Source organism: Oreochromis niloticus, linkage group LG7, assembly GCF_001858045.2.
Source record: "Oreochromis niloticus isolate F11D_XX linkage group LG7, O_niloticus_UMD_NMBU, whole genome shotgun sequence".
Lineage (NCBI taxonomy): Eukaryota > Metazoa > Chordata > Actinopteri > Cichliformes > Cichlidae > Oreochromis > Oreochromis niloticus.
Window position 1 is genome coordinate 18,555,823 of NC_031972.2, and position 18,644 is coordinate 18,574,466.

Consider the following 18,644-nt stretch of genomic DNA (forward strand, 5'->3'; position numbering starts at 1 on the left):
ACTCTCTAATGAAACGGTAGGCCGACTTGTCACGTAGCCCCACATGGCAGCTTTGCCACTTGCCGCTTCATTTCCAATGCAGAGAGTGCAGACAAGAGGCTCCGCATCCTGTGAGCAGAGAGTGGGGCAAAGATTCAGAGCGCAGTCGAGGGTGACGTGAGGGAATTGGACATTCAGTGCCTGCCAACAGCTCCAAACCCTCACTTCTTTTTCCCCTCTTCGCTGGATCTATTTCCATGTACTCACCCGTCATCAGCATCAATGCACAGAGATGCTCTTCTTCCTTTGCCGCAGGACGTCAAGAGCCTGCAACTCATTTTTTTCTGCTCCGTTTGATGCTATTACACCAATGTGCCTAACCGCGCACAAAAACTCTGTAATGGGAAATGTGCTCTAAGTAGCTCATTTTGTGGGGAGAATGTCTTTTTTCAGGATTCAGTATAACGCCCCATCTCACAACAGTAAAGAATCCTTCTAATAATTTCTGGACCCAGATCACTTCTAGCATGGGCCAATCTCAAACTCCGGTACTCAAAAAGCTGTGAACTCCAGTCCACAACTTTTTGAGTAATCCCACTAACAGACAGTGAAACAAACAGAACAAACAATCACATAAACTCCTTGGCAGGCGTAATCAGCAGGACCATCTGTACAGTATCCACCCAGCTGTGGGAATAGTGATAACGCAGCACTAACAGTGCATGATAATGAGGCAGCTTTGCACAGGGCTTGCTAATAGATCATTTTATGTCAGCTGGTAACAATGGGATGATCATAGAAGAGACGTTGTTGTGAGGATGACCTCATTAAAAGCAATGGGTGATTTTTTCAACAAGTCATACTTCTCACAATTTGCATTGAATCTTTCGTCATTTCTAGATTAAACCGCATTGGTGACCTATCAGCTCACCACGCATTATCCTTCACATGTTATTGCACATGAAATGACTAATGTGACCTTGACCTTAAGCTTGAGCGAAGAACCATTAGATTATCACTGCATGCAAGTTTGATTAAAGTCTGATCAAAACTGCAGGAAAAGTAGGGAGTCTTTCAACCTCTTTTTTTTGGTTCCAGCAAGAAAAATGTAAAAAATCGTTTTTCTTCTTCTCCTCTTTCAAAACCATCTGATTTTCTTTATGGCCGAGGTATTTCTTAATAACTTCAGCTGCATGTTGTTGTGCTAATGTGAAACATATTTGTATTTAAAAAACAAAAAGTGAGCCAGAGGTCTTGTATTTGAAACAAAATACAGAGACCAGAGAGGATGACACACTGATCGGGACAGATGTCTGCTTCAATGTCATTTACAGATTAAAAGGAGTTTAGCAATAGATGTGGCAGAAACATGAGCTTGCTCACATGCACACATGATAATGCCATCTGTAGGCATCAAATTGCTCCTATTAAACCTGACAGGGACCGTGGGGCCATCTTAAAATACTGCCAGCTGTATCTGAGTTTTGGGTTGCGTGAGCTTCGCAGACTGATGAACCGATTTTGACATTCTGAGATGGCCAAGGCTTTACAGACACGCTACTGGCTCCAGCTGACTGTTACGCCTCGATCAGATGATCAAAGATATATTCTGTCCCCTATTTTATGTTTTCCCCACACTAATGGGAGACATCTTGAAGGACTACAGCACTGATTCAGCATTACAGGGCTATAACAATCTTATTAAAGATGTTATTGTTCCATGTGTTCTTTTTTTCCTTGTAAAGCATCTCGCACTTTAAATACATGGACTGTTTTTTTACTGAATTTATATATGGACATTTAAACTAACCTTAGGATGTTTTCACACCTAGAGTTTATTTACTCTGGTGCAAATCGGTTGATGAGCTTGTTAACTTGTATCTTTTTCCCCTGAATTGGTTTCCACGTGAACCAAAATGAGTCACTACCAAGCATTCAGTCTGCTTATTGGCCATATTGGCGAGCTAAAGCTGCAGCCAACACCTGGTACTCGTGTCACATCAAGATTAGATCAAGGTTGAACTGCTCTGGAGTTTGTTTGGAAACGAAGACGACCTCCTCCAAAGGGTATCGGTTGTTTTGGTCTACACCTGAGTGCAATTATCAAGGTCAAATCAAAGGGTAAAAAACAAATCAGGGTACCAATTAATACATGCTTGCCCTTGTTTTTTTACTCGGGTCTGAATCTGTTGAGGAGTTCGTAAAGTTGTACCTTTTCCCTGTGATATGGTTTCTTTTCACACAGAGAAAAATCTCCAAGTGAACCAAAATGTGTCACTATGAACTACATGAGTACGTCCAGTTTGTGGGTTTTCATAAACATTAGCTGATTCCATTTTTATTTTTTACTCAGGGAACTAAGGTGTGTGAGTCCAATTAACTGAAACATAACTCGTGTAATTTGTCACAGTGTATTAAGTTAATATGAGTGATCCTTTATGTTTATAGTTATTACTCAAAGCTAACCCAGCTCTTGTAACTTGCTCCTATAAGCTTGCCTTTTTTTCTGAATTAATTAAGTTTTATTAATTCAATGTATCCAGTATCCATGTCACCAATAATTCAACTTGAACTGCTGGTTCAAGATTTGTGTTTGTCAAAGTGAACAGTCAGACATGTATGAAGTATTGCTCCGCCAATCCTGCAAACAGACTTTGATGTGATTAACTTGGATGCGATTTGCTTAACTTTTCAGGATAAATCAGCACAGCAGTTCAAGCTGTAGTTATGGTTCAAGCCATCTGGATTTCACTGAGGATTGACTTCAGCCTACAGCTCAGACTTACAAAGCCACCTAGTAAAAGCCCCATCAATTTAACAAAGTCCTCTGAAAGCCAGTGAACAGCTGTACGACCTCTGCGGCACAGCTGACTATTGGTCATATGGGAGAAAAAAAAATCATCTTAAAACTGCAACAGATGATACAGCAGTCACTCTACATTATCCATGGTGATCTCACTGGGATGTGCTTGGGGGGGTTATCAGCAGGACGTATCAGCAGGGTTCACTATATCCATTTACATTAAGACTGAATGCTGACAAGGTGTACACAGTTCTCATTTCTGACCCAAAACAGGCTAAAAACCCATAATTTCTGGATTTCATTTAGTTAAAGAAGGTAGAATTAAATTCTAGGTAAACCATCAATGACAACCCAAATGTCTAAATTGAGGAAAAGAGCTTGTGTGAAGGCAACACTATACAGGGGACGCAAAATGGAAACCCTCCTATATAATTACTAGTTGTAGGGCCCCTGTTGAGCTAGCCTGTCGACCTAAAGTGGCCACAGCAAAGGCAAATGAGGGGTCAGGTCCAGTAAAGGGTATATTTAGTCTGCCGATGGCAAGCTTTTTAAAAACAACACACCCTTTCCCTAAGTCACATGGCTCTGGAAAAACTTCCCTATAAACATACAGGCAAGTGAAGTAAGCTAACTAGAGGAACAAGGATTACTGTGTGGTGTTCTCTGTCCAAGTACTGAATGTGCCTCTGTAGTCTGACATGAAAACATAATCACCAGGCTCTTTTTCTTTTAATTAAAAGGAGGGAAAAAAGTGGAGGAGTTTTACTATTGACATCTGTACTGGCAAAAATAAAAAGGAACTTCTGGTGATCACAAGAGAATATATAATAAATCTGAAATTTGCCGGGTTTTTTACATTATTTACAAGTGTTCAGAGTTTGTTTTTTTCCAAATACAGCAAGGCAAGCATTGGTAATTGCTTGGTAATATTATCAGTACACAGGGCAAAATGCTAAACTATTAAGAAAAGCTACGTGCTGCATTGAAAATCCATTTAATTTTTAAGTGTTGCCACTTTCTGAGGTAAACAGCTTCAATCTATAATATAGTTTTGGGTCACACAGAAGCCACCGCTCTCTGTCAAATCATAAACCTTTCACTTGATGTAATTTCCTTGAGGCTGCTGTGATGCCAGCTAGACCTTGGGGCACATAATGTGAGACTATTTTGGGAAGCCCAGCTGAAGGTCCCAAGCTGGTGAATGGTAGTTGCATTGGTGGTAGTTTAAAGAAGAAAAACCTTTTTAAAACAGCAACAGCCAAGGGCAGGTGACTTCCGCACCCAGAGTGGGATACATCTCTGCAGCTGGACTTTAAATCAGCTAATGTTAGCCAACATTTTAATGACTTTTTCTGTTAAGTGGTTAAAGAATGCAATAAGGTAAACCCAAAACAAACAAACAATCTTCCAAATTGCAGTTTCCCACCAGTCAAGGAACATTCAAAAGGAGCTGTAAACATCACTGAAACCTTGCTATATTTTCTCCGATCCTTTCCGCCTTTAAAGAGGACCCCTTTCTCTTCTGCCTCTCTCTCAAAGCACTCTTCAACAGGCACCGATTTCACGGTGGTAATTTTGGCCCGGCAGAGACAAAACCCTCCTTTGGAGTGCTGTGTGAAAACTCATCCCATCGCCCACAGGATGCCACAACACTAACAGTGTGTCCTCCTGAACTTGGCAAACCAGTACATAAAACACTAATTTCACCGTTTCCTTCGCAGAACTCAGAAAGGGATAAACACAGAGCCAAGAGTAACACTTTAAACTCCTCTCACACTGATTTCTCGTGATCTGGCCTGCAGAATTAGGTCAAGTGTTCACTTCTCACAAGTGGTGCATACACAGTTTACAGTGAAAGTAGCAGATTAAAAATAAATCCAATACAAAAGGTCCATTTGTCACCAGCTGACTTTAATTATAACAAATGTTTAAATATTCAACCAACTGCCAAATGCCCCCTGGCCTTATGCACACTGTAGATAGGATAAAACAGTCACATGATAAAACTATCTAACTATACATATAATGCAATAACTGAAATAACATTATTAGAAATGAATAAATAAACGGATAAAAGAAACGTGAACAAGAGGAGCCTACAGAGACCATTTTGGAAAAGCACAGTGTGTTTGGCACAACAGTGCATTCAGATCATAATTCTGATAGCAAAAAGCTGCCGAACAGGACAGGATTTAAGAAACAACCCCCCCCACAAAACCAATGTTTTTACCAGCCAAAATGGATTGTAACGCTACAAATTCGGTAATAGATCACAGCTGATATTAAAACTACCTCTACAGGAACAAACTACCATTTTAATGCATGTCTTTGGTGAGCGGAACATTTGTCAACACTTTGCTAATCAGTCCTATTTCTGTTAAGCACTTTTGGTGTTGCTCACAACAGCTGAAAGAGGTGTGGGCTGATGGCTGCGGCTGGAAACTGCATTATGTTGATAGGCCTCGAGCTGCTGAGAGGGAAAAGCAAACATCCCACAGGTGTTTGGATTCTTTTCATAATCGAGCGTGGCTGAGCGACGCATCCTGTACTGACAGTTTGCTGGGAGCGAGGCTCCCGTGACTTCACTCCATGCTGCCAGCTGATGTTTTCAGACTTTATCTCCTCAGGCCTCCCTACCTGGAACACTAACTTTGTGTATTTTGTGTACGTTTTAGAGCAGAGATGAAATTGCGGCGATTGTGGTTCAAACATTCACTCTCACATTTAGCAGTTTCTGAAGGGAAGTGGTTTTCAAACAGTCTGTCGAGTCTGCAACCACTGCAGGTGGAGCAGGGACGAGCAGAACGAACAAACACTGAGGAATTTTTCAAGAGAAAGAAACATTTAATTTCATGAAAATTAAACTTGGATTTCTATTTACTGTTAACAAGAGATTTAAAAAAAAAAAAAAAGTGAACTACTTTTTTTTAGCTTTGGTCCCAGATTATAAATGAACACGTTTTAGATCAAACAATGTGCTTGTTACTTTGTTACTTACGGGTCTGTAAGTAAGAAAGAAGAATTTATTTTTGCTTTACTGGTTTTGAGACGAGAGAAAAAGATGCTATGGCAACTAATTTTAGTATACCTGCATCTTCTATCCCATTTGGTGATGGTGCTGCTCTTGCAAACCGTAACCCCACAAGCTCAACACAGCTTTGAAAGTTGCTTAGAAAGGTAGTGAAGCTGGGCACACTAGCATTTAAACATGCAGAGCACCAAAACAACACTTCTGCTCCCCTGTTCAAGTTTCAGAAAGTTGATAAAAAGACGCCACCCTCCAAATGCTTTCAGGTGCCAAGTTTCTGTCTATCTTCAGCCACCCGGACACCACTTTGGCATTTGGAGAAATTCAAAGCTTGACAGACCTGCCGTGCCTAGTTACGGTAGCTAAGCTGTGACTGGACAATTACTGTCTGGGGGGCCTGAGTAAAGCCAGAGTGAAAAGCTAGTTGCATGTGTACACAATGCCCGTCACTACATGCATCATTAGATAACAGTAATTAAGGCAACACAGACCGATAGCTTGCTTCCAAGCAGACGCAGAACAGAAGAATCACAACTGGAAAAGCAAAGAAACACCAAATCTCATAGAGGAAAGCACAGGGGAATGATGGGTGGGGGAAAAAAGGAAGTTGCAAAAACAAAAGGATTCAAATCAGAATCAGGCTGTCCAAGAGAGATCATGCAAGGGAAACGCACACACACACAAAAAAAGTAAAGCCCCAAAGTGGTTACAGGGGAAGGGGGTTGGAGAAGGTTGGAGAAGCATGCAGCATTCGTGTTGAAGCCTGCAAGCCAGCGAGCAGTGCAGTGTTGGTCTGCACAGCAAACAGGGAGGGGAAGGAGGGAGAGGAGTTGAGTTTCTGACCTGTGAATCCTTAAAGGATGCGACGCTCTTCCTCCGGAGAGAATTATAAAATTCTCAAGCTAGGGAGGGGGGGGAAGAAGACAGAGAGATCAGACATGACACTTATGTAGTGTGTGAGAGCCTACAAGAGGAAGAAGGTTCAATGTGGTTAGTTCTTTTTTTTTTTTTTAGACCATGGTGACACAGATATAATGATGATTCAATCCAAACCATGTCGTATATTCAAAATGACAGTAAATAACATTTAAAGAAAGATGAAGCAATAGCCACACACACACACACACACACACACACACACACACACACACACACACACACACACGGTAGATAATCATTTAAAAAAAAAAAAAGACAAAACAATTATATAACAACTTAAATATCCGCAAAGACTGTATTATCAAGGTGATATCATGATACCATATTAGAACCAATAGTGAGCGGCCAGTTATGACCATTAACCTCAGCTAAGGTTCCACTTCCTTTTCAGCCTTGCATGTCAAACAACCACATGTAAATAAAGAAGTATTTGCTCTTCCACACTGAATTTTATTTGCTTTGTGTGTGCTAATCTCATGAGCGATCCGTCACGGCCAAGCCTCAAAACCTTATAACTTCTATTCTGCATAATTTCTAAAGGATCATCACTCTAATAAAACGACAAAAATGTTTAATTCTGCATGATACAAAACGCTAAATTAAATCTGTTCCTTTAATGTAATAATAAAAGCTTTAGTAAAAAAAATTTGAGTCCACGGTTTCCAGGCTGTATTTTGCCACAGCAGTGCTTTGAGGTAAATGCTACAATTCCATACAATGACAATGGCCATTTTCTTAGCTTTGCATGTCAACACTCTGAACTGTAAAGCTCAGTAGAGGCTCTTGGGAATGGCATTCTGTGAGTTAAAGAAAGACAAAGATTCACAGTTTAAACGGCTTAATCTGACCATAAATGTGTACAGGACTGAGCAAAAGTCTTGAGCCACCCCTCTTTTCTGTTTGTTTGTTTTTTTATTTTCCTTCCAAGAAGCCAGACTTTGTCATTTTTGATCGATTTTTCTTCAGACACAGGCTGCTTTTCCCCCTCATTTTCAGTCCAGTCCTTGTATCGCAGCACTTTCAAGGAATGTTTTTTGTTTGTTAACCCACTTAACACTGACCTCTGAATCACTCAAGCAGAAAAAAGGCACCTAACTCAAGAGAACCAGTGTTGTGTCTACACATGACAATTTAGGAATCTTCAGGCACTTTGTTACCAGCAGCCTGTTACAAAAAGCACATCATCTTCAGTTAGAGCTGAGAAAATGCCAAAGACAAGGTACTTGTCTTGGTGTGCAGCCTTTAAACGAATCTGAGGAAACTGAACAAGCAAGAAGTGACAGGCCTCAAAGCTATACACATAAAAAAATAAAAATAAAGTCACACTATCTACAGCAGATGAACAGTATCTTTAAGTCGTGTCCTTAAGAAATAGGAAAAAAAATCCAGCAAAGAACAGTTTGTGGAAGAGCAGTGGAAAATCCTTCCAGAAGCCTGGAGAATTATTCCTGAAGAAAGTTAAAAGAAATTCGAAGAAAGCTTGCCTAATGTAATGTTTCAGTAGATCCTTGGACCTTTTCCCCTCATTTTACTAGAATATATTAAAACATGCGGTGTGCCTCAAGACCTTTGCACAGTACTTTAAATAGAATTCATCATCTAGGAGAAGTAAATGTACACTAAAGGTCAACCTTTTGGTAATGCTTCACTGTCTACTTCGTGAACTTCTTATTAAAAGTTAAATCCTTAACTCATCTGCTTCCTCTGGACTGCATAGCTGTTTGATCACATTTGATGGGGTATTTTGTTGTGCTGCCACTCAGATTTTGTTTCAAACGTTACTAAAATCCTGGTCAGTACTTTAAAAAGTACATGAAGTATCCTCTAAACCACTAGAAAGAACAGTCAAAGTAGCAAACAGAGAAACTCCACCGTTGAAAGAACTGTAGAAAAGTATTCATCAGGAAAAACCCTGAGCTGATATTTTTTAAAGAGCTTTTGAAGTTTCGTACAGTCTCAGCCCTGGTGTTGTGCATCACTAACGAAACATAAAGACAACACAGACATTAGGGAATAATATGCAGCCAGGTGGAAAATGATTTCCCTTTTATTTTTTAGTGCATAAAATACGATTTTTTTTAGTCTAAAGAATGAAAGTAGAAATCTTCTTATTGTCCCTGAAACAGATGGGTGGGCCTCCATTCACAACACTTTCCAGTCGGTTCCCTCGGACCGCTTCTCTGAGCAAAATGAAAACAGGCTGAATTAATTCTTCCTACACGAGTCGACCAGCTTTATTCACACAATCCTCTAAACTCAGAGTGAAGAACATGGCTTAAAGTTTCACTTGCTTTGGCTAGAGTTCAATATGTGACTCTGGGTAAGTTTCAACAGGTTCTTAAAAAAGAATACAATTTCTCTTCAGAAAAAAACCAAGAAAATATCGACAACACAACAAGGAAAAAAAAAAGACTAAAGCCGAATGGACATTGTTGCTGGAGAAGCCGCAAACTCTATCTCAGAACAAGGAGATAAATGTTCCCCTCGACTGAATCCAGGTCAGCTAAATCAACCCAAATATGCAGATTCATTAGCATTTGCCTGGTAAGCTACTATAATGGAGGCCCCCTACACTACTGTATAAAAGAATAATCTGATTATGTTAAGCAGCGACGACTACAAGCATGGTTAGTTCTCTGATTGCATAAATAAAGCTTTAGATTTGCACGAGCATTGCCAACATATTATCGCTCTTTTGGGGTTTCATATTTGTTAAAGAGGAGACCACAGTATTCTGCAATGGGGTGGGAGAGGTCGGGCAATATTTAGTGTGCTTGATACATTTCTTTCCTCAAGTAGAAAATGTAGAAATTTATCTCCTCTTCTTTCACTCTTAACTAATTTTCACTACGAGACCAACAAACAGAAAAAACCTTGTATACAAACGAGCGCAAACGCGCGCTGCATTGTCTCCCTGACTCTATGACAGCATCAATGGAGCACTGGGACTAGATGACAGACGCAAGATTGATGAGCCGAAGGCCAAAGGGTGCATCCCCCTCGACATCTTCAGGAAGCGCTTTGACTTGGCTTTCCTCTGCTCCCACAAAACCCTGTGACAGCTGATACAAAGTTTTTAAACCATTTTAAACCGTGCACCCACAAACCTCAATGACACAACTGACACCACGCCTTCACATGTCTCAATTCAGGATGTCGAGACTGGGCGCAAGCCGAGCCAGTGCCCCGAAACATGCCCTTGGTGACACAGTGGTCTGGAGAACGGACGGAGAGGAAATGGAAATGTCACGGGTCTGGGGTTTTTAAATTGATGAGTGGACTTGAATGAGGATGGGGCTAAAGTGTCCTTTTGAAGACTCTTCAAGCCAGAGCAAACCTACTTCAGAAACTCAGCTAATGGTAAACATACTGACCCCACTCCTCTGTGACACCCGATTTTCTCAGTTTGAACTACTGTTGGAACTTCTTGTCTAGATCTCACTTCCCGTTTGGTAACAGTAATGAATTCAGGAACTTTGAAACAAATACTTCCTATGGCTGCACTCTCAGATTACACTTTATGGACAAAAATATTGGGCCACATGGCTAAATCTTTGAATTTAGGTTGAGCACAATTGAGCACGAGACTGTAATGGGATGCCATCATCACAACAAGTCAGTTTGCGAGATTTCTTCCCTTCTAGTTATTACACTCTCTGTGGAAGAATTTCAAAAGCCATGAATTGTCAGATTGCGTAAAAGATACAGAACGGGGTTTGCCAAGTGTGTAAAAACTGCCCGTGCTCTGTTAGACTCAATAACTCCTTTGCCATTAACAGAGGCACAAAATCTGTGCACCGGGAGCTTCATGCAATGGGTTCCTATGGCTCAGCAGCTCCTGTAGGTGTAATGTGTAGGTGGCCCAGTAGTTTTTTTCCCCCCCACATAGTGTATGTGTCATAAAAGCTTAAACTGGCAAGAAGTTCAACGAGTAAAAAGTTCAAGCCAAACCCAAAGTTGTATTTTAAGTATCTCAGATGTCTAAGGCATGCCTTATCAGCTTTGGTTCCCATTCATAAAAGTACACAGTAACTCTCCAGTCATGCAAGTGGCTTTTGGTGAGTCATCACACAAAGTTTATTAGGTTACACACAGGTTCGGCACAAAGCTACTCTGAATAGTTGCTTTCCACATGCTAACATATTTCCCAAAGTAAAAATGCTTATTTCGAGCAGTTTGGTGTGTTTTTCTGCTAACATTTGCAATTAAGTGCAGATGAAGCTGGTGGAAGTGTCATTACTTTTGAAATGTATGTGATAAATCCAACTGGTGGGCAAAAAGGAAAAATGAAGGGATCACTAAATTGCCAACTGTCCATCCTAAAAAGGAAACAAATGTCTGCGCTAATTTATTGTCAGTTCATCCCACAGTTGTTGAAACAATTTCCTCAAACCCACAAATGTCACCCTGGAGGGAAGGTCTGGCTATTATTTAAGTCATCAGAATTCATCTTCTGAATATCATCGAATTGTGCACAAACTCCCATGGCAATCCATCCGATATTTACTGAAATATTCTGGTCTGGGATCAGCAGCGACTGATGCCGATCATGAAAATGACTATTGCATGGTAGCACAAGCAAAGACCAGTATTATCCCCTGTTTTATTCAGGGGGAACTAGAAAACATTTAATAATAAATCTCCAATAAAGAAGTCAAATTGCAGAGTGGTGTGCCCTTAAATATCTTTACTCACAAGGCTGCAACATTTAGCACATTTCTGGTGCCACTGTGGTTTTTACTGTAAGCAGCCATTAAGCATATAACCAGCTTGCATCCTCACTCCCCTGAGACTGACATGATTACACACATGGGGCCTAGACAGACACAGATAAGCAAAGCGCATAAATAGACACCACACTGTCAATGTGCATGTGTCAACCTCGTGCACATGCACACTGTGCAGCTACCATTACTGTCCATCTATAAACATCCCAAGTTTCTGACAAGGCTGTCAGCAAACACCACCACAGGTGGGGGATGGAAGGAAAATGGTAGCAAGAGAGGGAGAGAGGGAAAAAATGGCTTTGCTAAGAGCGAGCGAGCAAATTCACACAGTGGTTGTAGAAAGGGAAGAGAACGGATGAGAAGAGCAAGGAAGAATGAGTAGGAGGAGGAATCTCCTTATGGAAAACAAGACGGGAACAGTTACATAAAGAAAGATGATAGTATGCTTTGAGGGCTTGAGGAACAATGCTTTTTTTTTTTTTTTATCTTGCTGTCCCCATTTTCCTTAAAGACCAGAGGCACCAGATGGAGATGCAATTCACAATGAAGAGCTTACACTCGGCGCACTTCTGTCTGTATCTGAGTGTGTTTGAGGCACTATGCTTCTCTTTGTCCTTCCTATGTGATGTAATATATTCAACCCTGATGCAACTCTTTTAAGAGGGAAAAGAAAATAGGTGAAATTCCTGTTTACTCAATATACACAGAGTGAACAGAACATGGACTCCAGACTTTAGCATACACACAAGCACACACACACACACACACACACACACACACACACACACACACACACACACACACAAAACAATGTGTTGTAAAGGATTATGCAGGCTTGAATTTAACCAGGAAAAAAAAATGCCTCCAAGCACCAGGGAGCAAATCTGGCTTTAGAACCTTTCCTCATCCCAGAGCATCCTGGTACAAAAGGAAAATCCAGCAACTAAAACATGTTCATGTCTGAGGATACTAGAGCACATGTACAGATGGATAATCAGCTTCTGACTCAAGCAGAAAATCTGATTGGAAAACCCAGATCAGAGCTCTTCGATTAGACAAATGCCAGAAAATTATAAATAATCCAAAAAACACCAAATATTCTTCGTGTTTCTCACGTTTCCAGAGGCCAGCTTGACTTTGGGAATACCAAGTGGAATGCACACATCTGCAGGAATGTCCACCGGTATCCAGCTATGTGTAAATGTTTGCTCATGAGTGAGCTAAGAAAAAAAAAAAAGTGCGTGTGTGATTGTGTGCGTGTGTGTTGGAGAGAAAGTAAGTGGCCATCTTCTTCTGCATTTGTGTGAATCTTAAGTAGACCCATGTTGAGGGAGGCTTTGTTCGCCGTCACCGTCGGGGGGCACGTCCTCCAACTTTTCCCCTCACTTCCTTTCAACATAACATTTATCATTCATCCCAGTCAAACAATCATCCTACAACACGGGCGAGCATCTAGCACACAATAAGCTACCCTCCCACCACCACCACTTTCTGGTTGCTGGGATACCTTTCATCCAGCTTGTCAATATCATCATCTCTTACTTAGAAACTCCCCGTTCCTCGCTACAATTGATTCAGTGCAGCAGAGGCTTAATAAAAACTCTGCCGCGTCTTGTTTTCGAAATAAAGTTTCCAAGAATATCTTCTCTTCTTTATGCCGCATCCAAATCATTATAAAAACGTCTGGCTCAGCAAAAAATTGCAATGCATCCTTGAGGGAACCTTCTAATTTGCAAGGGAAATTCCCCTCTGGGCAAATATAGGATTATTTGGATTTACTAAACTAGATGCATGATATTTTACGCTGACATTACAAAGTGCCAGTGTTAACCAGGCAAGGCACCGAAGGCCTGCTTCATATAAAGACAGCGTGATTCACCAGATCCACCCCTCCCTTTTCCTGTTGCACTTTCAAAAGGGTTAACAGGTGCATTAGCAATAAGTAGAGAGATGCTGGAGTTACTGACCCACAGCTAACAACATTATCTTATCAACTGTACTCTGTGCATATAAACCTCTGTCGCTTTACCAGTTTCTCTTTCTTTTTTATAAACTCAAGCACATAATAGTTCAGGCCTTGTTTGACCTTTTTTATGCAGTTCTTGTGCCTTTCCCTTTCAGCTGACTGACCTGCACCGCTTATTCTGCCTATTATGACTGCTGACAGCAGATTGTTTTTCCTACTGCACCCAAATTCTCCATAGATCTCTGCAGATCAAATCCAACAAACACTGGAGTGAGAAGCAAAGGCCAAGTGGACAAAAGAGACAAAAAGGAGACGGACAAGTATAGATAGAGACCTGCAAAATGAAAAGGGGGGAGGGAAACAAAATGAAGAACACAAAGAATAAGCAAAAGAAGAGGCAGCATGAAAAAGGCTGAAAACCCTTTAAACGACTGTGTTTTGTGAGGGAAATAAAGAGCTGATAGCAGCAACAGCAACATACCAGCACAGCGAACGAGAATGCAAATCAGCCCCCGATGCAAATGACATACATCTACAGGGGCCAAGCAGACTGTCTTTTTACCAACACTGCCTACCGTAAACCACATCAAACTTCTCTCTGCGCTATCTGAACCCATTCCTCCTTGAATTCTGCACGGTTAACACACTTACAGGAATGCCTACAAGCTGGTGCAAAGCAAGAGAAGCATAACCACAAGAACAAGCATCATCTGGTTACTTCTCACTCAAACAAAATGCCTGATTACTGTGAGCTCTTTGCACGCCTATACATGAACGTGCTCTCCAGAAAAATAACAATAAATCACTTACTTGTCCGTCATCACGTCGGCTAGCGAATACTGATTCATTAAATCTTCTTTTCACGTTCCGTCACACAGCTGAAATGGTTGAGCGAGAGGCCTGGGGCTAAGGTCGTAGTACACGTCTACAAGAGAGGTTAAAAAAACAACAACATTGGGTTAGAGTAAGTCATCGGAAATGAGAAAAAGAATCAGGTACCTGCTTTCACTCATTCTTCTGCATGTAAATAATAGCAGAACACACGTCACAACAGGACTGAAAAAATAAAGCCAATGCCAAAAAAAAACTGCAGTTCCTCAAATGACCACTTGGGGCTGACTCCAAGCAAGTCGATCCTTGTAGACTCCCATGATAAAATATTTGACTTTACACCAGAAATAAACATGTGTTTATCGGAATCATTTCACACCCATAACAAACATACTAGGGTTGATTTTCTTTTTATATTTATTTTAAATTGGCATGCCGACATGGTCAAGATAACTTGCTGCATGAGAAGGTGATTTTAGTGAACTTGAACCCGGCACTGTTGTTCATTTGTTGATGCCAGAGGTCAGAGGAGAACTGCCAGATTGCTTCAAGCTGATAGGAAATCAGCAGTACCTCATGTGAGTACTACTGATTACAATCAAGGCATGCAGACGAACGTCTCTAAATGTACAATCCAATAAACCTTTAAGCAGATGAGCTACAGCAGCAGAAGACCACACTGGGTGCCAGGTCTGTCAGCTAAGAATAGAAAACTGAGGCTAAAGTTTGCACAGGCTCATCAGATTTGCACAACAGAATATTGGCTAAGCATCACCTGGTGTGATGACACTCACTCGATGGTTCAGGCTGCTGGTATTGGTGTAAAGGTGTTGGGGATATTTTCTGGCACAATGGGTATTGCTGCTGTCCATTTTCATCCCTTTATAACCCACCTTGTGATGGCTCCTTCCAGCAGAATAACGCACCACGTCACAAAGCTCAACTTAATCGCAACTTGGTTTCTTTAACATAAGACTTTAGGTGGCCAAGTGTCACTGAACATCTCAGCTGTTTTTCTGGTGTTGGCATCTTTTTGGGGCATTTTAAATACAATTATCTAAAAAGCACAGCCTGCAGGTGCTTGGCCTATAGGTACCCGTACTAAAAACCTGTCAAAGTTTATGTTGCAGTTGTTTTTTTCCTGGCCTTAACTCTAGTTTCCACTTTGTATTTATATAGGCATTAAATAACAGCTAGCTTAACACTTTGACTTCTCATCTAAATATGGTCACTTATCTCAATAAAAAACAAAACAAAACTGACAACTGCTAACCTTTATAATAGTAATTCAGTAACAGTAATTCAATGGGTGGCACCATATATAGTCCCCATTTCAGAAATGTATTCAAATGTAAGATGTGTTTTAACAGTCAACTAAAAAAAGAACTGCCATCCATTTCAGATGTAGCAAAATTATAGAATTTAAAGACACAGCTATGCATTTTTGACCAATGACATCTTCAGAATATTAACAGGCATCTCAGTTTCTCTTGGTTGAAAAAGTTCAGCACATCTTTGTCTCCAAAAGACAAAAATTTTGTGGAGAAAATTTTTTTAAACCCAAAAAACCATCTTAGATGCAGTCCGTGCTGGGGTACATCTAACTTTTGCAGACACGCTTGACTTGCTCACAATTAGCCAAGCAAGGCCTGGTCTGTTCAGCTTTTCTGTTTCCATAGCTACCAAAGCAGCCAACCAGCCAGCTAGCTAGCATAAATAGAGTGCACCAAGGAGCCCACCGGGTAGTGAATAGACACTATGAATCAGTGGGGCTGATTATAATCCAGGATCAAAGGATGAATAATTCATCAATCATCCTTATGAAAAGGTCAAAAGATAATTATCAATAAGGTGTAAAAAAAATACCATACATCTGACAAATCTATTGAAAAAAATGTTTAGATAATTGCCCCTCTAATAATGCACATTTACATATGCACATAAATCACAAATCAGCAGATTAACTTCGCTGCCAGGATTCTGAATCTGAAAGTTTAATAAGCCGATCAGATGAGGCGTATCCTGTCTGTGTCCCGCTGGCTGATGCTCCATCTCCAAACCTGGCATTAGCTCCTCAGCTTATCTGACCTTAAACGATTATGATAGCAGCACATCAGATTTATAGATTATACTCGGTTATGTGTTAACGTGACACAGATTACAACCTGCAGGAGTGGGACTTAGCTCCTGTAAGCAGATAAACATTAAATACCAATTCACATGCAGCTAAATGTACATGAGGGGGAGAGAAGGTAAGGTCTCTGCCCCACCCAATCCAGTCGTAAATCAGCCTCAAGCCCAGAGAGACCAGCAGCAGCCAGTCAGTGAGTGGACAGTGGCTTTTCCTGCTCCTTTTATCTATGCAAACAGCTACTCTTCACCTCCATCCTGAACTCTAAACTCTAAATCTGCCAGCCATCTTTTTTCCCTACTGATGCATTGATTTCCTTCATCACTCATACAGATGTTCACTGAACATCAGTCCATCTTGTGCATTGTCTATATACAACCAAGTAATTGATGGTAATCGATTTAGAGGCCATTTCCTCTGCTCCCTCAGCTGCTGTTGTTATTGTTGTTGAAATTATTTTCAAAGAGGATAAATAACAAACTCCAGAACAAACAGAGTTGTCGCTCATAATTCTGAACTCATCCATGACACCAGGATAAATCCAATGTCAGCTTTCCTTCCAGTATTTCCAAAATAACATTTTCTTACAACACTGGACTTTTCCAAATATGCAAGAGGCCATGGTTTTGCACAATGTGGCAGACACTCAAGTATGAAACTACCCCGTGCCCACTGTGGTGCTGGACCCATTTGGTGTTTTCCTGCAAAAGCGAGGAGTTCCTTACCCAGAGCCCCAAATTAAACCGCCTTCTCCTCCTCGTGCAAACAATGATGCAGTGCCTTGATCCTGGCTCAGTAACTGTGCTACTAGATTTAAGCAGCTAGTGGTGAGGGAAATAAATAAATACATACACAGATAAGTGGAACATATGCCAAAAGACTGGTGGTTTCCACACATGCAAAGCAGAAAGAGGACCTGCTCAGAGCTAGAAGAACGACACGCTTTGAAGTGAAGTGAGAAGATGTGTGATCCACCTGCAGTCTAAACAAATTAACATTAAATTGAACAAATTAAAACCCAGCATTGTTTCTACAAGGATTTCATACCCAGATAAGGAGACCAACTTGTGGCAAGCTACAGGAAAATTTTAAATATCCAACCTGGGGGGAGATTTATGAACAGCTTGTAAGAAGACGAACACTTTCCACGTCTGCCAATAAACACCGATTTCCATAAATAAGATACTGTCCTTTTCTGTTTCTCCATTAATTCACACAGCCAGAGTGAGACAAAAAGCAAATAAGGTAATGTGGAAACTCCCTTGCTGCATGCCCCAGCACACTGAATTATTTACCTCATAGATGAGATTTGGGTAAAAATAGCATGCACCATTTTGGACACACTCTCCACCCTGCAGAGCAAGCTTTGACAGGCATCTTCTATTGCCCAAAAAAAAAAAAAAAAAAAAAAATCAGTTGATATCTATCATTGTTAGGTGGCAGCACACAGTTGTCGGTGTCGGCAGGAGCTGTGTGCGACGTGAATCTTACCATAATCTGAGTGGGAAGATCCTGCAGGTACAGAAGCTCTTTCAACGTGGCTCAGTCACACTGTTATTACTGGTACAGTCGTGAAAGGTTTGCATGACAGATGTTAAAAAAAATAATTAAAATCTGGTCATCCAGCACAACTAGCCTGTCACCTCCTCCCTCTCTGCTCACCAGTCAAGAGCAATCTGTCTGTCTCTCTCTCCATCTAGCATGATCAACACTGAAGGTGGAGGAAAAAAAAGAAAGAAAAAAGGAGCGCAAGATGCTGCAAAGGGTGGAGAGACAGGGCTCGCATTCAAGACCTATTTCATTTTGGCACATGCCAGTGACAGGCTGTCTCTATCTGAGTGTAAAGCAAAACTGCTCGTATTCCCTTTCCTCCCTGTCGCAGCAGTCAAACACTGCTCACCGGCGGAGAGCGAGAGCCCCGAGATCGCGCCTCTGGAAAGCCTCAGTGCACACAATCGCTGAGGAGGGGGAGGGGGACGATTTGTGGGGGGGCGGTGGGTAAAGGGAGAGAAGATGGGGGAAGGGGAGGTTAGGGTAGTGACTGTGTGTGCATCTGTGGGAGTGTGTCTATTGTTGACGAGTGTTGAGGAGCCCTTTTTTTCTTCCCCCACTTCTCTAAGGAGTGAATGGGGACTGCAGGTTCAGCCGGTGCACTCCTTTATTCAGCCCCGGGTGACAAAAACTCCACACGTAGGTTAACAGCGAAGACAGTTTGCATCCTGGGGACATAAATAAGAGGA

The 18,644-nt window shown here is 41.2% G+C and overlaps 1 protein-coding gene across 4 annotated transcripts in view; it reads right to left on the reverse strand.

The window, feature by feature from the left end:
* sema4d (sema domain, immunoglobulin domain (Ig), transmembrane domain (TM) and short cytoplasmic domain, (semaphorin) 4D) overlaps nucleotides 1-18,644 on the reverse strand; it is a 40,208-nt gene that overhangs the window by 17,515 nt on the left and 4,049 nt on the right. The window contains exons 1-3 of one of the 4 annotated variants that reach the window (XM_025908883.1): nucleotides 17,896-18,325; nucleotides 14,253-14,367; nucleotides 6,654-6,712 (exon numbers count right to left, since the gene is read on the reverse strand). Coding sequence is in view for 2 of the 4 variants with exons in the window: in XM_019361019.2 (XP_019216564.1) it covers nucleotides 14,253-14,290 (38 nt within the window). In the remaining 2 variants the exon portion in view is untranslated. Of the gene's footprint in view, nucleotides 1-6,653; nucleotides 6,713-14,252; nucleotides 14,368-17,895; nucleotides 18,327-18,644 lie in introns of those variants that run through there. The other 3 variants (XM_005456293.4, XM_019361019.2, XM_019361018.2) reach the window with 3 other exon arrangements.